This window comes from Antechinus flavipes, chromosome 4, assembly GCF_016432865.1.
Source record: "Antechinus flavipes isolate AdamAnt ecotype Samford, QLD, Australia chromosome 4, AdamAnt_v2, whole genome shotgun sequence".
NCBI classification, from domain to species: Eukaryota; Metazoa; Chordata; class Mammalia; order Dasyuromorphia; family Dasyuridae; genus Antechinus; species Antechinus flavipes.
Window position 1 is genome coordinate 199,958,403 of NC_067401.1, and position 27,488 is coordinate 199,985,890.

Genomic DNA, 27,488 nt, shown 5'->3' on the forward strand with positions numbered 1-27,488 from the left:
ATGATCATAGTGAATTCTTAAAATGGAGAGGCAGTAATGCCCTACCCTAGATAAATTGCCTGCATAACAATTCATTCACTTCTGATTACTCTCTGTTGAGGTGTCTTCTTGTTTCTAATAGTGGGAAAAAAACTTAGTGTAGAAGGCTTTGTAATGAGAAAAATGAGACAGTCCTATCCCTTCTAAATCTTTGCTGCTGTAGACAGGACAAGTTCCAAATTTAAAGAAAGAGGGAACAAGTAATTTTGTTTTTTCAACTACTAGCAAGAAGGTTAACCACAGTTTTTTCCAGGTTTAAAAAAAATATTCTCAGCAGTCTAAAACCACAAATCTGACACTGTTAATGACTAACACCCCTAGAGGGGCTTATATACCCATCTATACATCCCCTTGGCTGGGATTTAAAATTTCTGAGGTTTGCTTGTGAATACTAAATCAAGTGAATTCACCTTGGGCTGTGGTGAGGTCTAAAAGCTGAGAAACCTTGTGTTAAATCACTTTCTCTCTAGACTTTGATTCTCAGGCTAATAGCCACAAATTCAACTTAATGAGAGCTCCCAAAGAAGCCTATGACAGTTTTGCTAAATTATAAGCAAAGGGAGCCCCAAGCAGGAGTGTAGGGATTGTTTGCTTTGGCAAGGGGTAGGTGGCTGGGGCCCCAGCCTGGGTGTTTGCCTGACAGGTTGCCTTGATAAGTAGGCTGCTAATAAAGCCCTGCTTGGTGATGGCCCTCATGCCATCTGCCATGTGCTGATAGAGGTCCACAACTGCTGTCCCCTTAGGCATGCCAGCTTGACTGAAGCAAAGATTTCACTAATCACAAGTGCTTTTGGCTTCCCTTGCCATCCCTACCATCACTAAGTAACCTGGTGCTTTTTTTAATAGTGTTTTTTAAAAAACCAAATCTTTGAAGTCTTGTTTTGTTTGTTGAGATAAATTATCCTTACCTACAGTTTGTATTTAGGAAAAAGGTCATCTTATCTGTCCCTATATTGCTTAAGGCCCATGAATCTTCTTTCATTCTGCTGTTGCCCTTATCTCTTTAGGCCAGAAGGTCAAATACATTTTATTGCAGACAACTGTAGATTACACACACCATAGCTTTTGTTGAGTTTTAATGAGGAATACCTAGAGAGTTTCTGACTTTGCTACTTATTTTTGTAGGTTCCTTGAGGGCAGGAATGAACAGTGGTTGCAATGAATCCTGCTTCAAGGAGAAAATGGTATGGAGAGAAAGAAAAATTTCATCTGTATCAGAAGGCTGAAGAGTGCGAGAATGTGACATGGTAGAGGAAAGAAAGAAGGATCATTGAACATTTGAGAGCTAAGTAACAAATATAGGGTTCTTCCTGTGTAAGGGGGATTTCTGTATGTTCCATTAAAAAAATTCTCTTAAAAAATGAAACTGACATAAACTGATATCCTTTGGGGAGGGGAGGGGGCTGGATCCCCTTCAGGGAGCTCCCAGACCCTGGGAAAAGCCTGAAAATTCCTAGTTAAGTGGTTTCATTCAATTGGAGATCTTGGTCAATCACCCTCCCTTGAATTGCCACAAACAGCTCTCAGTGGTTCAAACTCCCAATTAAGTAATCTCCTTCAATTTTAAATTGAATTGAATATCAGCATCTCTGAGGCAAAGATCAAAGCAAGCCCCAATATATCTAGGACTACTGTGTCTAGATATCTTTTGCAGACCATGCCCACTGTTGAAGTTATTCTCTTCTCAATGTTAACCTTTGCTATCTTCCTAACAGGACCTTTTGCCCACTAAAGAAGTCTGTCTTCCTAACAAGCTGGCTTCTCAGTGCCAATAAATTCCTCTTGCCACACAGATTTTGGGTTTTTGAATTCTTTCACATAGGACCTGCGCCTCCCAGCAGAGGGGATCTCCCATCCCAATTCTTGCACTTCATCTCAACTACCACTGACCTCATCATTTGCACCTCATCAAAACCATTTTTTTAATTAGCAAAAATATGCCTTCTCTTTGCATTAGTTTGCTTTCCCCCTCCCAACTTGGAAAGTCCCTAATCTTTCCTCCAATTAGAAATCAAATATCTAACGTTGTATTATTTCTTTTTTTTTTATTAATTGTCCATATCTCTTGTTTTTAAATGTATTTAAAAATATATATCTTCCTCTGTGTTTGGGAGTCAGATCTAAGCCTACCAGGTCTGGTCCTTATTTGTTTCACAATTGGCATGCATCACTTAATTTAAAAAATTTTTAGAAGGTCAAACCTTTGTTTCTTCAGTCATTTTATCTTTCAACCATCACATCTTCTTATCTTCCTATTACTCCATTTAGGAAAGAAAGAAAAAACAAAACCTTCACTACAAACGGGTATTCAGGCAAAACAAATTCCTACATTGGCCACTTAAAAAAAAATCTCATTCTTCACTTTCAATTCTTCACCTCTCTGTCAAGGAGTGGGTAGCATTGGAATCATTACTGTCATTATGTTGATCAGAGTTCCTCAGCCTTCCAGTTATTTATCTTTACATTACAATATTGTCATTGTTCTCTTGATTTTGCTTAGTTTACGCTTTATTAGTTCATTTCTTATAGTTCAATAGTATTCCATTATATTTATATACTATAACTTGTTAAACCATTTCCCAGGTGATGGGCACACCCTCAGTTTCCAATTCTTTGCCACCACAAAGAGTTGCCTTCTTATTCCTTTTTCTTTGGCTTGTTCTGTTTTGTGAAATGTTTCTTTCTTTTGACCAAATACAAATGAGAGTGAGGTTCAAGCATCAACTGCTTTCTTTACCCCTTTCCTCCTGGTTTGTAGAGTTCCACTTATATGAGATAATTTCCCCAAACTTTATCTCTTACCCTTTAGGGAATTCTTCCCATCCAAGTTTATTCTTTTAAGATAACCAAGACACAACAGAACTATTCCCAGACTTTTGTTTATTTCCTTCTGTTTTTCTATTTTCTATTATTTCCTTCTATCATCCCTGTTAGTTGATAGAGCTCTGAGAGTACACATATATCATTTCCCTATATTAGAGTGACAAACTGTTTAGTTTATCCATGATTATGTCTTGTAACTGTTTACTTATGTTCAGCTTTTTATATTTTAATTATTTCTTGTGTTTGCACTTCAATTAAAAATTTGTATTTTTCTGCAGTAGGATTCAGCTTTGTTGGGTAAATTATTTTTAGTTATAAGTCTATATCTTTTGCCTTTTATTATATTCTAATTCCCCCAATTCTTTATTGTGCTGACTGCCAAATCTTGTGTAATCTTGACTGTGATTCTTTTGTACTTCTTTCCCCCCTGTCTGCTTGCAGTATTTTTTCTTTGATCTGGAAACTCTAAATTTTGGCTATGGTGTTCCTGGAAGTTTAAATTTTGGGGTTTCTTCCAAATGAAATCTATTCTACTTTGTCCTTTGGTACTAAGAGATCTAGGAAATTTTATTTTATGATTTCTTAAAATATGATGTCTGTGTGGAATTAACTGAGTGAAGACACTGTCATGGGAATATAGTCTTAAACTATACCTTAATTGTGACTTGATTCTTTATGATAACAATAGAACTATAACTAAATAACCTGCAGATGTTTGTCCCCTCCTGTTTCCCATCAACTTTTAATTAGCATTTACAAGTACCTTCTTTCTGGGTTAAATTTCTGAGATTAGAATGTAAGTCTGGACTTTCCCAAACAACGGGAGAAAAGGCCAGTCTAGGGGAGTGGGAGTTTGGGGAGCTTCTGCATTCGAGTTATTTAATCTTGTGTTTTACAGTTTTTACTTTGCACTCCTTTTATTGACAAATACCTTGTCAGATGGGAGATGCTCTTTCTCATGAGATCATAATAAACCCTTTTTGCTTTTTCTTACTCTGAAAGTCTCTGTTTTTGTGGTCAAAATGTGGCACATAGTTTGGGGGCTCATCTGGGATATTTCCTATCCATAAGGGGTCTTTTCTATACTGAATCCTTGGGTAGGTGCCTTCCGGAGAGTTCTCTCATGGTTCTTTGATTTGGCTGAGGAACTTCCACTCCGATTGAGTAAACTTCCCAAGAGAGACACTCAGAGAAAGCAAAAACTTAAGGAGGCTAGCAAAGTTAGAGAATTAATTTGGCCCATAAAATAAGATAGCTGAGAAAAGTTTGAAGTCAGTCAGGTAAATTGTGTAGCACAGCTCAGAGAGAGGCAAGAATTGGTGAGGAGAGGAGAGACTCTGCCAAGTAACTGGTGAACTGGTGAGCCATCTGGGTGACTGGGATTGGGATTGGGAGAATTTAGGCAATTAAGAGTTTGTAAAAGGTTCTCACTTCCCTTTGAATGGCAAGAACTGGTGAGGAGGGGAGAGATTCTAACTTTTCTCTTACTAGAAACTAGTGAACCATTTTGATATTGGGAAAATCCTAGGCGGTTCAAGTCCATAAGCATTCTCCTAGTTTCTTTTGATGGATTGGGTGAGTTCTCCATTAAGAGAAGATACTGTGAACTCTAGGAAAATAGCTGGCTCTAAACCTATCTGGTGTCCCAGAAAAATAGCTCTTTAGAAGGAATTGGGATAGGGGCAGCTAGGTAGCACAGTGTATAGAGCACCAGCCCTGAAGTCAGAAAGACCCGAGTTCAAATCTGGCCTCAGATAATAAATACTTTCTAGCTATGTGATCCTGGGAAAGTCACTTAACCCCAATTGCCTCAGGGAAAAAAAGAAGGAATTAGGATTAAATTTTGTTGGTTTGTTTGGGCAGGTGGCCAAAGAAACCGTCCATCCATCCCCCAAGGGTTGGGTGAAAATTGAAAGGATATACTTGACAGGCTCCTAACTCTAAGGTGGAGATGAGGATGGGAGCTTGACTGATTTAGAAAAAGTATGTGTGGTGTGTGTGTGTGTGTGTGTGTGTGTGTGTGTGTGTGTGCATGCCTATGTGTAAGTATTTGGCTTAGTCATATATCTGTGCTAGATGCATATATCTGTTTGTTTTTGTATTTTATTGTTGCTGATAAGCATATTTATTTGTGAAAGGTTACTACCTCTAATTAGTGGGGACACAAATGGTTGGAGTGATGACCCCAGATGGGAGTTGGGGGTGCAGAACCCTAATCTATATGCTGAATAGGCTCATTAGGCTCCAGACCATGGTTGAAATAATTAGTAAGCGAGGACAAAGGCACTGAATTTGTTAGAGAATTGAGAGAGCATATAGTTAGCAAGGAAAGGGCTTTTATAAGTTCCTTAGTGGAACTCACAATTTCCCAGTAGAAAGTATGCCCTTGGCTAGCAGGCTAAATCCTCAAGCAGACTCAGCACCCTAAAAGAGCTGTAAGGAGGAGAAGTGGGGTTGGAAAGCATAATGGAGTTGGGGGAGATACCATGTAGTATGGGGGAAGGGAAACAACACAAGGCAGGATGCTGTGGTGGGAGGAGAAGAGTGGCAGCCATGGGATGACCCATAAATAGGTTTTATAGGGAACATTTAACCTTAGGGACATGACTGGATTTCCACAGTAGAAAGATTGTGTGACCTGGAGAGGGAAGTCCAGTTAGACAAGAATGAACCCTAGTAGAGGAAAAAAAAAAAAAAAAGAAACAAGCCAGATCCAGAGGGATTGGAGATTTAGAACAAGATGGTTAAGGAAATGTATCAAGAATGGTATGAGTGATTTTCAAAGGCTAATAAATAAAGTGGAGGGATTGTATGGAATTAACTAGTGAAGTGTAATTGTGACTTGAGACTTTGTAATAACAAATAGAACTATAGCTAAAAAAGTTGCAAGTGTTTGTTCTCTCCCGTTTCCCACCACTTAATGAGCATTTTAAGTACCTCCTTTTTTATTCTCTTATTTCTGGGTTAGATTTTATTACAATGTAATCTGGATCCCTTCCCCCCCAACAATGGGAGAAAAGGCCAGGCTTCTGAGGCTTCTTCATTTAATCTTGTGTTTTCCAGTTTTTACTTTGCACTCCTTTATACTGACAAACACTTGCTGTTTGTCCTTTCTCATGAGATTGTAATAAACCTCGTTTTGCTTTTCCTTTCTTTGAGAGTCTCTGTTTTTGTGGTCAAATTCTCCCACACAGTTTAATTAGTTCTTTGGTCATGAATTTCAGGTAGTCCAATGATTCTTAAAGTCTTTCTTCTTGATCTCTTTTCCAGGTCAGTTGTTTTTGTTATGAAATATTTACATTTCTTTATTTTCCCACAGTTTTTTGACTTTTTAATATTTTTTTCTCATGGAATCAATTATCTGATCCATTCTAATTTTCAAAGAGTTTGTGCCTTTGGGCAAGATTTTGTGTCTCTTGTTCCACATTTGTCACTCCTGATGACTACAACTAAATCAGGTGATTCTTGTGGGCACCAGAGATAATGCCAGAAGAAATTTAGGAAGGCATACTAAGAATTATGAAGTTCTGGGTGAAAAACTGAGAATTTGAGAAATATAGGTGGTGCTAATCAAGGGAAAAGTCTTAGGAAGAAGAAAAAGAAAGATTTGGGAAGAAGTTGGTTAAATATTGAATTCAGCAAGCATTTATTACTTTGTGCCAGGTTCTCAGATAAGAGACAGGTACACAAAACCAACAATAAAAACAGTTTCTATATTCAAGAAGCTTATATTGTACTGGGGAAACAACATAGGCAGAGATAGGTAAGTACAAAATTTATGCAAAATAAATATAAAGTGATTTTTTGGGGGTTACAGATCTGGGAAGCATGAATTGTTGTAGAGATCAGGAAAAGTCTATACAAGTGGGAAAGTAACACTTAAAATGAATGCACTTTTAATGGACTTAGGAATTCCGAAAGAGAGGTAAGGAAAGAAAACATTCCAGATATGGAGAACAATTTATGTAAAAGCATGGAGTTTGGCATTTCATATGAGAGAACAGTAAGTAGTTTAGTTAGGCTGGAATGTAATGCATGGTGGAGTTAATTTATAATAAGATGATGTGACAGCAGAATTTGAATATCTGGACTATGGCTTGACATATAAGAATGATAGGCTCCTGGCCATAGATGGATACACAAAGTAAGGATAATGATAATTTTTTTTGGTATCTTGCAAATTTATTTAAGTGTTTTGAATTGAAAAGAAATTGGGAAGAAGAAAACTGCCAGTGTATACCCAACCAAGCAACATATCAAAGAGTAGTTAAAAATAGCAAGAAGGACCTTTAGTGAAAAAATGATTCTGGAAGGGTAGTCCTGATTCAGAATGATGAGGATGGGTAAAGGCTGGATGTGGGTAGAGTATTTCATAATAATAAAATAGATTCATTTAAGCCCAGTGAGGGGAATATTTGAGGGAAGAACAATGGTAGGAGGAAGATTATTGAGATGGTGATTATATTACATTATAGACTAGCTAGAAGGACTGATACAGAAGCATAATCAGGACACCCGTTGGAGCAGAGGACTGGAGTAATGTGTTCAATTCTGGGTGCTACATTTTTTGGGGAGGACTACTATCTACAGGAATATAAATATGATGAGGGGAATCAGCATGAAGGCCACCTACAAGATGATTAAGTGAACTGAGGGTGATTAGCCTGTAGAAGACATTAGGATGGACATGATACCTCTGTTTAAATATCTGAAAGGCAATCACATGGAAAAAGGATTTCTCCTTTATTCTCCTTGATCCCTGACAGCCAAACTAGTTATAGGGAGTAGATGTTACAAAAGAGACAGATTTATGTAAAGATTAAATTCAAAACAATTGTTGCTATCCAAAAAATGAAATAGGAAGTAGTGGGCACTCAAACAAAGACTGAGGTGTTGTAAAGGAGATTTTTTTTTTTTTTAGGTACAGCCTTGACTTGAGGTTCTCCTAATTGCCTTCCAGCTGTGATGTTATATGATTTTGTGAAATATTACCAATAGAAGAAACCTAGAAAGCATTGCTAGTGAGGATGAGATTGGGAAAAAAAAAAAAAAAACAACCTTTGGGAACACAGGTTTATTTGTTTTTCAAATAAGTTTGATGTTTTGTTATTTCAGACTTGACAAAAATCAGCAAATCCATATAAAAGGAAAAATAGAAAAAGAAGATGGTATATGAAACTACAAATATCTATCATTTATTAATTTTAAAAGGGTATATAATGAAAAATATGCAGCAGAGAGATCCTTTGGGTTACATTATAGCTACTCTTTATGATATCTAGCTTGGTGGAAATACAATGGCAATTTTCTCTTCTTCCTTTTCTTTTTTTCAGTTTCCAAACTGTCCTATTTAAGCCAAGATGGGGGACTTTAGGCATCTGGTTATCTCCTGTTTTACTAGGTGGAACAAGTAACAAATGGAAATGCCATTCTGGATCTGATTCTCATCAACAAGAAGGAATTGGCTACTGACCATAGGAACTTTGGGTGTCAGGTGATTACTCCATCATAAAGGGATAGGAAAAAAGAAAGCTGGGCATAGACTAATATGTACTTTGGGTTTGGGGCGGGAAACATATTTCAAAGGCTTCAGAGATAGGAAAGGGAGAGTCAGTGGAGTAATATTTTGCAAGGGTAATTGACATTGCAGGGATAGGAAGTTCTCATGAATGAAATTCTGAAGATACAAGCATAAATTATTCCAGTAAGCATGACAAAGGGAAGCTGCCTACAGAGTGTGATGTAGATACACAGGGAACACAAAGACAAACTAAAAATTGTAAAGCACATTTACACAAGATAGAAGGAAGGAGGAATAATTGCGTATAAACAGAAAATAGTAGCATGTTTCTGTTAAAATTGTGTCAAGATTGCTAAAACCCAGAATGAGCTGAGATTGATGATGAATAATTAGAGAAATTAAATATAGATATACATGTACACATGCATGTCTTAAGATGGATAGGATGATGAAAATGGACAATATGATAAGAGGGTTGTACTTTATGATCTTTATTTTACTTCTACCAAGGAGAGTGGGAAGGATAGAAGAAGAGCATGGAGAACCAAGATGAATGCAAAGATGGTTGGTCACCATTTAGCTGCTTCCCACAAATTCAGATTACTATGCCCAGATTCAGCATGTATTCTGGATAAACAAAGAATGAGCAGAGATGTTGAGCCAATGTCAGCAATATTTTATGGGGTTATATATTTAGAACTCCAAGTGCCCTTGGAGATAATTAAATCTAACTCCTTCATTTTATGGATGAAGGAACTGAGGCCCAGAGAGGCTTTCTCAACGTCACACAATTAGTAAATATCTGAAGTTGGATTGGAGTCTAATTCCTCTGATTTTAAATCCAGTCAGTAGTCTTTTTCACTGTACTTACTAGGTTGTCTCTCAGAAGAATCTGACAGGATAAAAAAATGATGAAAATATAGTAAAAAAAAAAGTCATCTTTTTCTAACGGAAGCAAAAAAAAAGTCTGCAAATGATAGACTACTCATGTTTTTTAGGTATAGAGAATTCACAATAGAAAAACTTCCTCTATTGATGCCGATGAAAAATTCATTTGTAACTTAATAGCCTTCAAGAATTTCTTGGGACAATGAGAAATGATCTGTCCAGCATCATACAATAACTTGACTGTCTTGGGGGCAGCTAGGTGGTGCAATGGAATCAAGAAGGTTCATCTTTGGAAATTCAAATCTGACCCTGGACAAATCATTTAGCCCTGTTTTAATCTCAGTTTCCTCATCTGTACAATGAGCTGGGCAAAGAAATGGCAAATCACTCCAGGAATTTTGCCAAGAAAATTACAAAACAGGATCGCTAATTGTTGGATACAATTGAAAAGACCAAACAATAAAAAGCAGGAGTGACTTGGAGCATTTTTAAGACTGCTAAGTGGCACAGTGAATGGGGTGCCAGGCCCAGAGTCAAAAAAAAAACTCATGTTCCTGACTTCAAATCTGATTTTGCTTACTGGCTATGTGACCCTGGGCAAGTCCTAGTATGCCTCAGTTTCCTCATCTGTAAAATGAGCTGGAGAAGGAAATGGAAAATCACCCCAGTTTCTCTGCCAAGAAAACCTTAAATAGATCACAAAGTCGAACACAACAACTACAAATTCATGACTTCAAGATTTATCCACTGGACCATGCCGACTTTTGACCCAGACTTTTATTACTGGCAGAATTCTACAGAACATTAAGATGAAGGCTTGTGAATCCTTACAAAGGAAGCAGTAATCATTATATTCTAACATTGCTGCTAATCAAGCCCTTCTTTCCCCCTATCCCTTTTTCATCTTTGAACCCTCCCAAGATATCTTGGGGTTTACTGTCTAGATTGCTTTCTTAAGGACCAGGCCTTAAACCAAAACCAATCTGATTCTAATTGATCACTCATGGGTCCTAAGCCAAGCCTCATTTGGTCATTGTTTGGGTCCTGAGTGACTCACATTGAATGTAAATAGCAATCATTTCTGCTTTGGCCAGAAGTCCTGAAGATCTTCCCCTCCCAGATTCATTCATTCATTTAAGTATTTATTCAGATTTTTGAAACTAAAGAGGAGATTCTTTGCCTCCACAGTTACCTTGCCTTCGGATGCAGCCTCAGTCAAACTGAGACCTGTTGAAGACCTTAGCTTAGAAAGGCTGAGGTCTCCCATTGCATCCAGGGCCATCTCCAGTCATCCTGATCTATATCTGGCCACTGGATCCCAGTAACTTTGGAAGGGAAAGTGAGGCAGGTAACCCTGCCCAGCCCTCCCTCACTTAAATCCAATTCACTCAAATGTCATGTATCATCTCCCTGTTGTCATGGCCCTTTTTGACAACAAAGGACCAAACAACAACAACAAATTATTTTTATTTTTGATCAGTTTACTAGACTGGTAGATTAGAAAAATGCTGTAGACACAGTAGAATTATATATTATATTTAGACTTCAGTCAAGCAATTAGTGTTTTAGAATCATAGATGTAGAACTAAAAGGGTTATTAGAGGCCATCTGGATTAATTTCTTTATTTCATAAATCAGAAAACTAAGGTCCATAGAATTTGTGACTTGCCTGAGGTCCTACAATAACAGAACCCAAATTTGAACTTTCTTGCTTATAAATCAAAGTCAGGGCTCTTCCCGAAATTGTCATGATGCCAAAGTCTCTCATATTATGCTTGTTGACCAGCTGGGAAATTATGGGCTAACTGAGAGTATAGCAGATGTCCAAATGTCCAGCTCTACAGAAGTATCTTTACTTGGCTAATGCTATTTTGGAGAGAATTCTCTAGTGGAATATCCCCAGGATGTATGTAGGTCCCACGCCATCAGTGACGTAGATAAAGCCATAGATGACATGCTTGTCAAATGTGTAGATGACCTCAAGGCTAATACATTGGATGGTGGAATCGGATAAAAAAATTATCTCAATGGGTCAGAACTTTAGGTCAATTCCCAAAAGATGAAAAAAAGTAACAAATGAAAAATTCTGTACTTGGGTTCCAGAAATCAACTTCCCCAAATATAGGATGCACTAAAAAATGTTTACTCAGTGATTTTTAAAATATCATAAATTCTGAACTGTTTATATGTTGTTGACCACCAGTGGTCAAACCAGTGACATGAAACTAATATGGAAAGCTTAGGTAATCACATGGAATTTAGACAAATTTTCAAGCCATGACCCAGGTTCCATGGGTTCAGAGAAAGTGGAGCAAGGAAGGGGATTTCTTTCTTGTTGTGGAGAACAATTGAAGTGACTCAATTAAGGAGGGAGTGTCCCCTTCAAATGTAAAGTCATCTGTCCTATCAATGCTATATTCATGATTGAATGTTGCCCACTCTGAGAACTGGAAGGGTGGGCCTGGGAACTCACCAAATGGCTCTTCTAGTGGACATGCATATACACACATAGATATACACACACATTTACATCCTTACACATATACAGACACTCCCCCTTCCCTAAAACATATGCACCTATACACACAGGCCTTCCCCCCCACCTTTCACATAATCCCTTGTCCTTATTTGGTGCTGTCTGTGTCAGCAAAATAGCCTGGGCTGTGCTGGCTCATTCTGAGGGCTTCTTCCTAGTAAAGAAGCTCTTACCTCTTGGAGGAGACTTACCTTTTTTCTGCAGTAAGTTTTGCCTGGCCTTGATAAATGCTAGGATATCGGTGTCTGTCTGGCTGTCTCCAGTGAAAGGGATGGCTGAAGAAGAGTTCCCTAGGACTCTGAAATAATTGTATATCATATTATTACATAAAGTAACATCTGACATTTGTATAATGCTTTCAGCTTTTTAAAAATATTTTACTTTTCCCAGTTACATGTAAAACATTTTTAAAAATATTTGTTTTAAAAACTTTGAGTTCCAGATTCTCTCCTTTCCTCCTTCCCCTGTCCCCCATTAAGAAGGTGCCCTCCTCCCTTCCACCACCCATTCGAGTTCATCACAAGGAAATCATCAGTTTTGGTACTTCCTCCTCATTCATCTCTGTTCCACTGATGGAGAGTGGAGCAAAAACTCCACCTAAAGCCTCCATTTAAAAAAGGCCCATTTCCCACCCACCCCAGCTATACTGCTTGGCTATGACTCCACCATCATCATGCTTCCATTTTATCCCAGCTGGGTGCCTCCCCCCAGCAGCACCCCTTTTAAGTTTTGTGTACACAAACACAGGTGCCAGGTGTATAATAAAAGTTTAGTATATTATATATTACAATTATTCTAAATTAAGTGACTGGTCAGAATTTATACTTTCCGTCTCATCCCTCTGGTAGTATTTTTAACCTTGGTTTATTAAACCAGTGGAAATTATAGGTTGAAGGCTCAGGCAAGAGAACATTGACTGTGGGACAGGGGAGGGATTCTCAATACATAGTGTAGCAGGAGGGGCTGATTCTTAAGAGATGTGATACCCAGCCTTTTAAAATTGTGACACTTTTTTGTTTGATTTTTGTAATACTCATCTGATGACGTTCTCTACTTGTAAGTAACAGTAATAACAGAGAGCACTGACATTGCACTTTAAGGTTTGCGAAATTATTTTATGTATGTGATCTCCTTTGATACTTACAACCATCCTGGGAGGGAGATGTCCCCATTTTACAGATGAGGAAGCTGAGGATGAGAAAGTTGAAGTAATTTGTCCAGGATTATATAGCTGGTAAGTATCTGAGGTTAGATTTGAATTCAGATTTTCTAGACTCCAAGTCTTAGCACTCTTATCTTTGGTTTCTACATAATGGATATCTAACTTTAAAATTGAAGGGAAAGGAATTTACTTCTCAGAGGACTGAATGATTCACTCACAATAAATAAAGCTTCCCTGGATGATATAATATAGCTTCTAAGGAAGACAGTAATGATTTTGAGGTTCCCTGATTTTAGGGGGCTTCTGTTCTAACAATAAATCAATGGAATCTGACCCTGAGGCCTCCTATACTCAAAAGTGTTCTGGGCCATAAATCAAATTTCTGAGACAATAGTGAACAGAACACTCCTCAGTCCATTATAGATAATCTGTTGATCAGTGAGAAACAAATTCCAGAGACTACTCCTTGGGCTATATAGCATTAGCATGTTAATGATAAAAAGCTGGATAAAGGGGTCTCCTCTCTTAGAACTTTACTAATCCCTTCTGGAATTTAGCCTCCTGATTGTCAGAATAATATATTTTTTGCCCCTTAACTTGGACACTGGGTTTGTGAATTCTTTCATCATCCCCGTGACACCGACCTGGGGACCCCCCAAATATTATTGGGGTGCTTTATCCCTTAACACTGGGATGTTGTGAAAGGAATCAGGAAGCCCTGTTCTCAGGGTCATTTATTTTGCCTTCCTCCTCCATGTCTGTTCTCTGTGCAAAGATTAAACAAACAGGCTAAGGGATTGCTAGGTGAATGGCCCTCTCAAGACTTTTTAACAAACATGTTTCTGATTTAGTCTCATTGGACTTCAAAGGCAGACATAGTTTTCCCCCAGCCCAGCAACCTACAATGGAGAGTCACTGGCATTTGTGGAGTATTCGGTGGTGGCTTTGGCACGTCAGCGACTCCGAAAGACCATTTTCCCTGGGTCATGCTGGGGCCTGAATGTTCCCGTGCTGGAGAGATGGAAGCTTTAGTTCTGTGTCTTGGAGGCTTGGAAGTTGAGGATTTTAGAGACTTCCTTCTTCCTGGCTCCCTCCCTCTGGCAAGATTAACAGAAATTGAATCCAATCTAATCCAGCAATTTGTTGGGTTATTTCCTGTCATTTTATCAGTCAGTGGTCAACAGTGACTCCTTATAGCCAGAGCTCCACTGTGGACTAAACTCCTTAAAACAGCTGTGTATGTGCATGCAAGTGCATGTGTGTACATGTGTGTATATATGTATACATACACGTGTATATATATACATATATATGTGTATATATGTATATATATACACACACATACATCTTGCTATAAAAATGTTTTATTCTTTTTTTTTAAACACTATTATTGCACAATGCTTGGGGTTCTTAATTTGGGAGTCTGGATATGATTTCAAGGAATCTCTGAACTTAGATGGGGAAAAAATTAAATTTTTATCTGAATTTTACCATTTCCTTCCTAATAAATATAGGCAACAAACATTATTCTGAGGAGGAGTTCTACTGGCTTCAACAGACTGAAATTCTTGGGCCTAATGACTCGTTTCTGCCCCATCCAATGCTGCCCTCCCCGTCGGTTAAACAAATCCACACACGGCCAGATGGGACCTTGCACGCCTCACTACACATTTCTCTGAGAAGTTAGAGGCGTGCTTCGCTGACAAGCCTGAGGACGGGCTCTGCTCTGAACCACTAGAACCAGCTTCCCTTCAGCATTCCCCAGATCCTGCTTGTCCAGAGAAGGGCTCTGGAGCTCAGGGATGGGGCGAAAGCTGAGGGAGCAGGGGGTTTGGCTAACAGTCAGAAAGGGAGGCTCCCCATACAATTGATGAACCCAGAACTATTCCGCTCTCAGTCTAGTGTTTGCAATTTAAAAAGATTCCTCGGGCACTGGGGAGACCACTGGGTGGTGAATTTAGGGCATTTCTCCTCCCCAGAGCATCTGTTCTAGGGCTGAGGGACCATTTCTATTGGTAAGCTGTACAGCATACGCAGGCTGCCAGTACAGAGAAAGGATCTTGTAAAAATACCTGGAGAATACTTGGAGTCTCTGAGCACTTCAGCCTGCAATGATCTTCTGAAATACAGCATCTACCTTGCCAAACACTGGATTTTTAGCACACTTTTTTAGCCTGTCCCTTTCATTTAATCAGTATAGGGAACCTTCTATAATGATATATATCAGCACCAATTCCCTAATTTATAGTCTCCAAGAACTTCCTGGGGCATAGAAATTAAGGGACTTAGACTCACACAGGACCCAGGTATACCTGACTCCAGGGCCAACTCAATCCATTATGCCCAGTTGATAATTGACACACATTTTCTGGTGGAGTTATTTCTTCATTTGTGTATTCCTCATTTTTCTATCTAGGCTGCAAGCTTTCTGAGAGCAGGGGCTATACATGTCTCAGGTTCTCTGTTTGTCCCCACAATCCTTGAGGAAATAGTGTGGCAAAGTGGAGTCTGAGGACCAAATCTATTAGACTTAAGTTTAAATTCAGCCTTTGACTGTAGCTCATAAACAGGGACAAATTTACCTCTGACCTCAGTTTTCTCATTTGTAAAATAGAGACAATGATACAAGGTTGTTTGGATCAAATAGGGTAAGGTAGATAAAGAATTTTGTGAACTTTATAAAGGACTATATAAATGTCAGAGATGAATCAGAAAGGCCTGAATTCAAGTACTGCTTATAGGACTTCAAGTCTGGTCTCAGACACTTCCTAACTGGGTGAATTCGGCAAATCACTTATTCCTGTTTTATCTCTGTTTTCTCATTGTAAAAATACCTGGAGAAGGAAATGGCAAATCACTCCAGTATATCTGCCAAGAAAACCCCAAACAAAGCTCACAAAGAATAGGATACAATTGAAATTACAAGTCCTTTAACTTCTCAGCATCCTAGACAGTTCTCTGTGGGGTTCCTTCTATGTCCACACATTCCTTACCACAATGAAATTACAGGATGGATTCTTTCCCTTTCCTGCAGAGCCCCTGCCACACTAGTCATTATTATACAGGGCCTTTTGGGTCCTTTCTTGGTTGACTGATTGGAATCTCTCCTTGTCTCAGATGGGAGATCTGAGTAGGAATAAAATGCTTATATTTTGAAGAAAAGTACTGGCATATTGAATTCAGTCATTGAGCACCTCCCCTGGGTTCCAGGAGCTGAATGCCTTCTTCCTTTTTACAGTTTTTGAACTGAATCTAGTTTGTGACCTTACTTAAAATAAAATGGACCTCAAGATGCACTTGAAAATAAAGTCAGCTTTGCATAGTCTTTTCACTATTTTTATTTGTTTTTCTCTCTCATGTTTTTTTTCTCTTTGGCCTGGTTTTTGTTGCACAACATGAGAAGTATGAGAATATGTTTAAAAGGATTGTACATGTTTAACCTATATCAGATTGCTTGCTGTTTTAGGGAGAAGGGAGGGAAGGAGAAAAAATTTTGGACACAAAATCTTACAAAAATGAATGTTGAAAACTATATATGTATTTGAAAAATAAAATATTATTGATATAAAAAGAAAATAAAATCAACTTGTCAATAGAATATTAATGCATAGAAAATTTTAGAACTGATTTGAGAAACTCCTATTCTCTGTCCTTTCATTATTTTGGGTTTAGAGTGGAGGAATTTCCATAGTGAGAAACAAGCGAATCCAGCCAGTCCTAAGAAAGCTGTGTCTTTTATTGGACTCTAAAGTGTGTGGAAGTTTTTGGGTCAGTGCTCACAAACACTGAAAAACTTCCTTCAAACCATATCTGTCTTTAAAGCCAACGTCTGTTTAACTTTCTCAAGCCAATAGTGATACACATTTAGAAGACATTCAGTAAATATTTGTCTACAGTTCCCAGGTACTGGGGAGACCATTGGATGGTGAATTTAGGGTATTTCTCCTCCCCAGAGTGTCTGTGATAGAAGGGGATAAAGTTGGTATTGTTCAAGTTGTTGCATTCATCTTTCGGATGCCCCTTCATTTATTTTTTTTAATTAAAGCTTTTTATTTTCAAAACATATGCATGGATAATTTTTCAATATTACAAAACCTTGTGCTCCAAATTTTCCCCTCCTTTCCCCATCCTGTCCCCTAAATGGCAGGTAATCCAATATATGTTAAATCCAATATATGTATACATATTTATACAATAATCTTGCTACACAATAAAAATCAGATCAAAAAGGGAAAAAATGAGAAAGAGAATAAAAAATGCAAGCAAAAAATAACAAAAAGAGTGAGAATGCTATGCTATGATCCACAGACCTGTCTCTGGGTGCAGATGGCTTTCTTCACCACCAGATCATTGGAACTGCGCCCTTTCATTTCAGTGATCATCTCTGTGGTGATACTTCTCAGATTCACAGAGTCAACTTTAAGCTCTACATTTGCAATGGTGTCTTGGACATTTCAAAGACATCTTTTGTCTTTCTTTATATCCCTTAGCTTTATATAAATATAAAATCTCTCTCTCTCTATCCCTTTATATATGCTTAGCACACATACAGGCTCCTCATAAATCATTACTGCCCTTCTGCACGTCAGCCCAGTGGTGGAGTTCCCAGAACTGCCACAGGGTGGTGCGGGAGCTCTATCTAGGCCCCCTGAGCAAGCTCCGAAGAATGATTTTGCTGGGGAGCTGAGCGAGTGTCGGAGCTTCCAGGAGGCTCCTGGTGTTTCTCGGGAGTTGTCAGACCTACCTGGTTAGGAAAGCAGTGGCACTATCTTCCTGACCATAAAGCACTTGGGAATAGGCTACTTCTGGGGTGGAGAAGCCAGAATGACAATTTGCCCAAATCTTAGCCCTGCTTTTATAGCTCCATCCTCAGGAGGACACAAACCTTCCTTCCAGACGGGGGCTGTTTGGTGGGCTGCTTGGTTGTTTTGGCTCGGTTCTTGATGGAGGGGGAGAAGAAGTCACTTTCATATTGGGAATCAGATCACTGCCACTGAAAAGAAACAAAGGACATAGAAAGGGTTTGCTAGGGAGGAAATTCAGACTATGATGGTTGTTGTTGTGTGTGTGTTGATATTGCTATATTATCACACTGTATCACTATGTATTTTATTAATTTTTAGGCTCCACCTTACTCCCTAAGCTCCAGATTGAGGAAAATAGTTGATGAGGAGCTAGGAATAAGGAAAAGTGTCCAGTGTCCATTGGTTCAATCCCTACCAATGAGTAGCGAGTTGGGGGTGGGTCTACAAATGGCTTTCAGGTTCAGAATTTACGAGAATCTTTAGGAAATCTTGGCAAGAGAAGCCACGTAGTGGTGGAGAGAAATGTGGTGGCTTAGGTTGGATGTAGGTGAAAGAGATTACCATCTAAGGCTGAACTAAATAGAAAAGATTTGGATAATAGAATTTGCTTCAGATGGATCAGCCAGAACCAAAGAGATGATGGATGGATGGATGGCAGAGAGAGCATGAAAATCTCCAGATCTGTAAAGAAAGTGAAGGTCTAAATCCTGGGAGGTGAGTCAGATAGGTTTGGCACCTTAGTGAGGAAATTTTTCTCACTGGATGGGGAAGAGTGGAGCATGAGGAATTTTCTAGAGTTATGTTTCCTGCGTTAGAATGAAATAGTCTAAAAATCACTGGGGAGGGGTGAAGACTTGGGAAGAAAGTACCCTGCTTACTTGCTGATAATACAGACTCGTCACTGAGGGCTAAGGAAGCAAATCCACAGGAAAATAAAATTTATATCAAGCAAAATGAGGTTATTAAAGGTCAAAGGTATCCAATCAAGAACAGGTTTAGGGGCTTATAAATGATATTAAAGACTAGAATTAAAACATAAGAATCATTACAACATGTAAACTTGTAACTCTTTTCATCTATAAATTAGACCCCTCCCCCTTATATTAGAACAAATCCTCATTTATACTGGTGTATATTTACCCTAGGAAGGATCTTAAAAGTTGGGAGATGGAAGAAATAAATTGGAAGCGGTGTTGGTGAAAATCTAGAACAGAATTCATTTAGGTTCCAGGTGGGCTAGGAGGAGTTTGGTAGGAAAAATGAATACAGGGAAAGTGGAGGCAGGAATAAAGATTCCACCATTCCCAAGACACATGGTACTATAATATTTGTCTTCTGGGCCTGCATGAAGGGAAAATCTACCAACCTTTCTTCCACATTAGGAGAATCAAACCTATTCTCATAATTTCTTGATGGAAGGGAAGGGGGAGGTGGACTAATTTTCTGTCCTACATAGGCTTTTTCCACAGCTGTAACTTTTCTTTTATAAAATATTTTGACTTTTACATTCTAGATCTCTTTTTAACCACAAACAAAAATAACTATCAAATTAAGTAGAGAATAAAAATGAGAATACACATAAACTCCAAATAATTTACAACTTGTTTAAAATTCTGTATGTTAACTTTAACAAATTAAAATTCTATTTTCTACAGGAAGCCTTTCCCAATTTCTTTCTGATTTTCTACAATTTATCCTATATATACCTTGTTTGTATGTTGTCTCTCCCATCAGAAAGTAATCTCCCTGAGAATAGACATTGTTTTTGTGTTTCTTTGTTCCTAAAGAACTTAACATGGTTCCTGACCAAATAACCTGTTAACTGGATTTGACAGACTAAATTTACAATTTGTTTAAAGTTCTCTGTGTTGATTTTAATAAACTAAATCAAATAAAAATTCTTGTTGCTTTTGTGTCTCTTTTTAAACTTGAGATTTGGGGTATTTATTTTTTTTAACATAGTTATATAATTCATGCTATTATTCATATTTGTTCTTTTATTACTTATTCCTCAAATATGTTTTTAGCTTGACTGTCTCCAGTTTTACTTAATCTTCAGTTGAGATCCTGTTTATTTCATACTTTTTGACTGTATTTATTAACTATTTTATATGGAAAAGTTCACTTTTCTAAAGCATATTCCTCCCTAATTAGAGCACACTAATTGGATACTAGAACAGTATTTTAGGGGAGGTGCTACATAATATAATAATAATAATAATTAGCATTTATAGACCACTTTACATTTTGAAAAGTACTTTATATATGTTTGGCTCCCTTTACTCTCCACAGTTAAATTTTATTGTTGTAACAATTTACTTTTTTTACACAAAACTTGTCTTTCTATGAAAACTTCAGGTTCAATTCATTCCCACACTCAAACCATGCAATATAATCTTAGTTGATATATATATATATATATATATATATATATATATATATATATATATATATATAATATATATATATATATATATATATATATATATATATATATACACATATATATATATATATATATAAATTAAATTTGGAGGCTGAGGTAGCTAGATGATGCAGTTTATAGAACTTGAGCTTTGAGTCAGGAGATCTTGAGTTCAAATCCAGATTCAGGCACTTACTAGCCTTGAAATCCTGGGCAAGTCACTTAATCCTGATTACCTCTTTTAGAAAAGAGAAGAATTGGAGGCTTCTTGTGGCCAGCACTGTGGAAAATTGGGAGTCAATAATTATTACTCTAGGAATACCTAATAAGCCAGAGGTCAAGAAGACTACCTGAAACTTGTACACAGAAAGGCCCTTTGAGAAGTGGGTCCATTTTTAATCATGAAGTTAGTATTTCTGTAATAGACAACCTAGGATTAACCAATCTTGTTTTGAATCTGTCCCTTTATTTTGATGGGCTCCCCTCTTAGTTTTCTGGAATCACAGAAAACCAAATACTAGTTAATTCTTCTCAAATTGGACTTATATTCAGTGAATGCTTATCTATGTCTTGTTAACCATTGATGGCAAAGAAGGCTGTGTAGTTTTTAGTAGATCCTGGACTCATGATACTTCCAAAGACTGGCAGAGGTGTTAGAGAAGAACCAAAGCAATATCACTTAGCAGATGGGCTGGAAGTTTAGGTAGGGACTAATCTAAAAATAATAAGCTTATTTCCCTGGATTTCACACTTAAGATTTGTATGAAATGATAAGGACTTTATTGCCTTCAGGTGATGTGGGAGGAGGAGTGTTGAGGATAGAAGAATAACTAACAATGAGTTTTCCATGAATTCAGAAAACCAGGGGGAAACAAAAATCCCAAAGTCAGTGGGTACCAGTTGACCAAATCCAAGATATCACATAAACATCCACGTTCAGAGGAGAAGGAAGTATTACTAACCTTTCTTCCACATTAGGGTTGTTAAATCTGTTTCTTTGGAGTTTCGATAGAGGGGGAGGGGAAGGCATAATTTTTCTGGATATCAGTTCACTGCAAACAAAACAAAACAAAAACAAAAGATGTTTACCAATGAATAAATTCAGGATTGATCCCTAAGAGCCAAGAGAAATGTCTTTCTTTGATGATTTATAAATTCATTTAGTCTTTGGAAAATTACATATGCAGCCAGCATAACTCATTCCTAGCTCAGCAGAGCTTTGATATCGGAACCAAAGTCACTGAGAAAAATGTTGGGAAATTCCATACTGAAGCAACATGCTGACAATATTAATTACTGTAGAATGACATAATTACCTGCACTGTCCATTTTGAGGACTATCAATTTTAACTATTCAAATAGATGCCTTTCTATTCATTTAAATAAATCTCCAAAGAGCTTGCATCATCTTAAAGATTCCCATAATAAATATATAAATACTGGAACTAGATAGCATCCAAAGTATTTGTTTTCTCCTCTTCTACTCATTTAGCCTTTTTTTATGCCAGCCAAAATAAGCCCCAACAATAGTTTTAATAAACCCAAAGGCTCTTGTGGCAGTGAGACAAAGAAAACTGTGAGCCCATCATATGTAGGCTCATTTAAAAAACCTTATTTTTCTTACATATTTTGATTTTATATCACATTAATTTCTGAATATCTCTCCACTCCACTTTACCATGAGCCATGCCTTATAACAAAGATTTAAAAAAGAAAAAAAAACAGTTTCAGTAAATTGTGTCTATATATGCAATATTTTATACATAGTCTACCATTGCAAAGAGAGAAGTGAAGCACATTTTTTCAACTCTTTTCTGAGTTAAGATTGGCCAGTTGACACATTTCTGTATTATATGCAAGCTTCAGTGATTTTTTTCCCATGGAAAAAAACTTAAATTTCATGTCAAAATTATCCCTTTTTTTCCTGGGAAAGGGGGAGGAAATCACACCTTTTCCTTTTTATTTTTTGGTTAAGAACTCTCCCCTAATCTGTGAAAAGTACTCACCTGATCATGTCCTTTTCTAATGATGCAACCTTTTATAATCATGTAGCCATTATAAACTTATTGTGGTAAATGGTGTAAGAATGTTGCTTTAAACTTAATTTTTGCTGCATTGCTTTCTAGTAGTTCTTGTTAAACAGAAAGTCCTTTTTCAAGTAATTTATGTTTTGGTAGTTATTAAATACAAAGTTACTGTTTATATTGCTTCTGATTTTTTTCCTTATGTTGTCTATTCTGTTGATTTGCTTTTTTTTTAAATCAATAACAAAATACACAGCATTTAGTTTTACTTTTTGTTTTTCCATTTATATTGAGGTAATCATTGTGCATATTTTCCTGGTTTCCTTGCTTCACTTTATATTAGTTTATGTCTTCCCATGCATCTCTGAATTCTTCATTTTTATTGCTTATTATGTAATAACATTACATTACATTCATTTACTGTAATTTTTTTCAGATCTGTCTCATTTTAATTTTTTTTGGGGGGGAAGCAATCAATAAGTATATTCAACCCAACTCTAGGACATTCTCCCATTCCTTGGTTCATGGCACCTGATCTAATGCTAAAGTGAAGCTGCATTTTCTATGAGAAGAAAGGGGACTGCTAGAGCTACCCACTTTCTTCCCCACAGGTATGATTTTGGAAGACTGGAAATATCTAGCTGGGGAATTAATAGGGGAGCCTGTTTGACCTTTGTTATCTTTCTCTTAAATCTTAATGTTTCAAACCCCTTTCCTTCCCTGATCTTCTATATGATGTTTCCCTCCACAAATAATTCCTTCACTTATACGTTCTGGTGGCACGTGACACTAAATCTGAACATGATGCCCTCAAGTCATCATCTAAGGCTGTTCTTCCATGAGTTGGTTTGCCAGTATTCCAGGGTGGGCAAGCTTCTACTAGTGGGAAAGCTTGCAATCTTCATGTGGTATCCACTACATCAGTGTTACACAGTTATCTCCCACCAGGGACATTCTGAGGTCATTCTTTGGGGTCCTAAAACCTTTGGGGAGGGAGCAAGTTGAGCATGCATCTATTAGAAATATCCATCATAAGGTGCCTCGTGTAGTTGCTGACCTTAGGCTGCAGCAAGAGCTGGAACGATGAAGTTCTGTCACATTGTTTTTGATTTGTTTAACAGCCTGGAGGAAATCCCACTTGTCTTCTTACAGCATGTCCTGTTAAATGCTACCAGAAGCTCTTCTGAACTTTTTCAAGCCTGGAGGCAGCCACCAGCTGGTTCTGGAGCTCCCTTGAATGTGGTTAGCTGTTTGAATCATCAATAGCACGTTCTACCTTTAGCTCATTCAGCTCTAAGTGCAGTGACTAGAAATATGCTTCCAGGTCTTCCTATATTATGATGGACTTAGCCCTATCTTCAGTAGCATCTGTTTCAAGGTCTAGATGAAGTTCTTAATTTTTAATTGAAAGAGTTGTGATCATCATCCTTAGGGCTTCCTTCTGCTCCTCCTGGGCATCTTGCCCAGGATGCTCACAGAGCCCCAAGGATACCCTTTTCTCTCCCACCTTCCTTCCCCACAGTCTCTGCTTCCTTCTCCTGCACAAAAGAATGTTTAGAGTTCATTACTCAGTGTGGGACTTCTGTCCTGTTTCTATCTTTCTTATATACTGATTTGATATTTTGTGGAGAGAATTCCCAGTGAGTGGGTATTTACTTTGCTTCCAGTTTTTTTGCTACTGTCAACATCCCAATTGTTGACTGGGACTCATAGCTACTGCTATGAGTATTTTGGGATTGTTCTGTTTTTGACCTCCATAGGGTACATATCTAACAAGATGACTTTTAGTTCAAAGGTTATAGAGTTTATTCATATTCTTTGACCAACAGGTGATGGATCTTTGTTTTAAATATTTATGTTAATTATTTATATATCTGAGACATCAGTCCTGTATCAGAGATAACTGATGCAAAGATTTTTCCCAGTTAATAATTTTCTTTATTATATGCAAAATAGTGATTTTTTTTCCATGTCAAAAAAAAAAACCTTCCATAACAAAATTATCCCTTTTTTTTTTTCTGGGAAAGGGGAAGGAAATCATACTTCCCTTTTTCTTTTAGTTAAGAATTCTCCCCCAATCTGTGAAAGATATTCACCTGATCATGTCCTTTTCTAATGGTGTGATCTTTTATATTCACATGGCCATTATAAACATATGGTGGTAAATGGTGTGGGATGTTGATTTAAACTTAACTTCTGCTGAACTGTTTTCTAGTAGTTCTTGTTAAACAGAAAGTTCTTTTTTCAAGTAATTTATGTTTTGATACTTACCAAATACAGAGTTACTGTTTATAGTATTTCTGATTTTTTCCTTATATAGTCTATTCTGTTGATTTGCTTTTTTTTTTTGGCTGAGGCAATTGGGGTTAAATGACTTGCCCAGGGTCACACAGCTAGGAACTATTAAGTATCTGAAATCAGATTTGAATTCAGGTCTTTCTGACTTCAGGGCTGGTGCTCTATCCCTTGTGCCACTTAGCTGCCCCTGTTCATTTGCATTTTTTTTCAGAAAAATCAATATCAAAATAGTTTCATTTCTGATTTCCAAAAGGACCAGTTTACTGGAATGAGTATAATACCCGTGGCTCTGTGGCTAGTAGGGGCTATTGTACGATAGTGAGAGAAAGCCAGTAGGTGGCAGGATGCACAAAGTTTTCTACTAAGAAAGCTCGGTGGCTTTTTTTATTTATTTATTTTAAACAGACATTTCTGGCAGAGAATGTGAGAATCAGTGTGACCTCTTAGCCTTGCTGCACTGATTCCTTTATACTGGGTCAGGGTCTGTTTGGAAGCAAGAACAAGCTGGCTTATTAAGGCCAAAGTTGTCTCTGTTGGGCCTGCTTCTAAAACCCTTATTCTTTGAAAGAAACTCCTTCCCCACTCTGTGTGTTTTTATACACATATGTAATGTCTGCGTACATGTACACACACTTATTTTACATTAGAACATATACAGTTCCTGCCACATTAGCACAGCAATGTATAAATTTCCAGTGAATCAGGACATTCAATGTGATGTTGAATTTAATTTAATTGAATATCATTGAAATGAACTAAAATTAACTTCACAAGGCTGCCCTCCATAGATCCAAAATAAAAAGCATAGAACAACAGCTTATGATATTCTGTGCAGAATAATCACATGACAAATACAAATTCAAAGAAGGGACAATAGATGATTGAAGGGTTGATTTATCCTATCAAGAGATGCTGAGTCGTGGATTAAAATGGTGAATAGCAAGCAATCCAGTTTACAGACTACAACACAAAGAACCACAAATAGCTGACCAGGAGGCCAAAAAAGTTGGTGGAATGAGTCACTAGTACAGCTATTTGGGCAGAAATTTAAATGCTAAATGTGAGATTATTCATTCTAGTGTTAAATGCATGTATACTTTCATTGTAATGAGTGCTGGAAGGAAAGGGGAAGGAAAAAAAAAAAGCAGAGAAGCTTTAAGAGTGCAGATCCAAAGTTCAAGGTCAAGGGTAGTGCAAGGTCTAGTAGATAACCTTGGGAGAGAAATAAGACAAAAGGAAGGATTCTTTGGTGGAGAGAGCAAGACTTCTACAGTTGAAAGGGAGGCTGCATGGTAAAGTGGAAAACACATCTGACACTTGCTTTGTGACCCTGGACAAGCCATCTGACATCTCTGGGCCTCAGTTCCTTAAATGCAAAATGAGAAAATTGGAATAGATGACCTCTAAAGTTTAAATGTACGAGCCTATGAACTTCAGAGACCATATAATCAAATTTTCACCACATGAAATTTTGCTATAGGCAACCCGTGGAATGCAAAGTCCCAGAATGGCATAGTTGCTAAGCACTACCTTTTAACTCCCGCTGCGATGCACCCAGAAACTCAACACCAGAATGAATGATCTCACATCCTCATGCTCACTATTTAAATTTTTGTCCAAACAGCCACATTACTGACTCATCTCACCAATTTTTTAGTCTCCTGGTCAGTCATTTGCGGTTGTTTGGGTTCTAGTCTATAAATTGAATCACTTATTGTTCTCAGTCCTTACTTCATGACCAGACAGCATCTCTTGACAGGATAAATTACAGCTTATGGAGACAATTCAATTCAATATTACACTGAACATTTCTGTCCTGATCTTCATTGGGAACTTTATCCACTGTTGTGCTGATGTGGTAGATGCTTTGCAACTTCTGACCCATTTTCTGCTCATGATGATCACTGAAAATCCATCTGTTTTCAAAATGTTTAATTTCTAGGTCTATCAGCTTGGATAACCCTCTGTAATTGCTATAGCTTTTCTTGGAGTTCTTAGAGAATATTTGGAAATAAAACAATCATCCACAAATAGCACATTTGTGATGTGTATTCATTACCCTGATTTGCTTTTCTAATTCAGATCACCACCAAACAAAGAGTTTTGGTGAGATTGTATCTTTTTCTGAAACTCTTTTGGGGATGTCCAATCGTCACAAGCCTCCTTTCTTTGAGAGGTCTAGGGAAATGGTTAACTGGGCGAGATCAATGCTTATTACTATTTGCAATCTGTATTTCACATTTTCAATGAGAACTCTCAAGTTCTCATCCTATCTAATTTCAAAATATAGCTCTTGACATTGAAGGTCTCAGAAATGGAATCTCCTTAAGGACAACTTTGGTTATACCAATATGATGGTTAAGATGATGGTAACAGCCGTGGATTAGTTATAAGGCAGGGCAATGCTCAGGTGAGTCTGAGAATCAAGTATTGTATCATTGGCAATATGATTACAATAAAGAAAGGAAATAGTCACTCCCTCTCTTAGCTTACAGAATATGGATGATAGGAAAACAAAGTGTTATTTACTTTTTGAAGTCCTTCTGGGATCCTTGGGAAAAGAAGATGTATCTCTTCTAGTCTACTATTATGGGAACCTGCCAAAGTTTTAATGAAAGTCTTGCTAAGGACAAAGAGTGCATTTTAGCTGCCAATTGAGATATCTGTCCAGGCTGGGTGCCAAACACTTGTTGGCCACTAGGGCCACACCTTCCAAAGGTTGTCTTTTTATTTATTTATTTATTTTTGGCATGAGTGGTAGATTATGCAAAAAGAGGTACCCCACCTCCATCATCCATTTTTAACACAGAAGCACACATTTGCCAGGAGAGGGAAGGAGTTAGAGTTCTAGCCTTCCACCACTCAATAACTGTTTGAAGCTCTGCAGCTCAGAGTTCTCTCTGATTTCATCTAAGATCTATCCCATTGTATTGACCCCTTAGTTTAAAAACAAAAACAAAGATGACA

The 27,488-nt window shown here is 37.5% G+C and overlaps 1 protein-coding gene across 7 annotated transcripts in view; it reads right to left on the bottom strand.

Annotated features, from left to right (window-relative positions):
* The window catches only part of KIF6 (kinesin family member 6), a 463,312-nt gene that overhangs the window by 5,207 nt on the left and 430,617 nt on the right, over positions 1–27,488 (bottom strand). For 2 of the 7 annotated variants that reach the window (XM_051996884.1, XM_051996881.1), the window contains 6 exons: positions 21,162–21,251; positions 17,855–17,962; positions 13,873–14,066; positions 12,952–12,995; positions 11,999–12,105; positions 2,241–2,297 (listed from right to left, as the gene is read on the bottom strand). In XM_051996884.1, the coding sequence (XP_051852844.1) occupies positions 2,267–2,297; positions 11,999–12,105; positions 12,952–12,995; positions 13,873–14,066; positions 17,855–17,962; positions 21,162–21,251 (574 nt within the window). In that variant the 3' untranslated portion in view covers positions 2,241–2,266. Of the gene's footprint in view, positions 1–2,240; positions 2,298–11,998; positions 12,106–12,951; positions 12,996–13,872; positions 14,067–17,854; positions 17,963–21,161; positions 21,252–27,488 lie in introns of those variants that run through there. The other 5 variants (XM_051996888.1, XM_051996886.1, XM_051996882.1 and 2 more) reach the window with 4 other exon arrangements.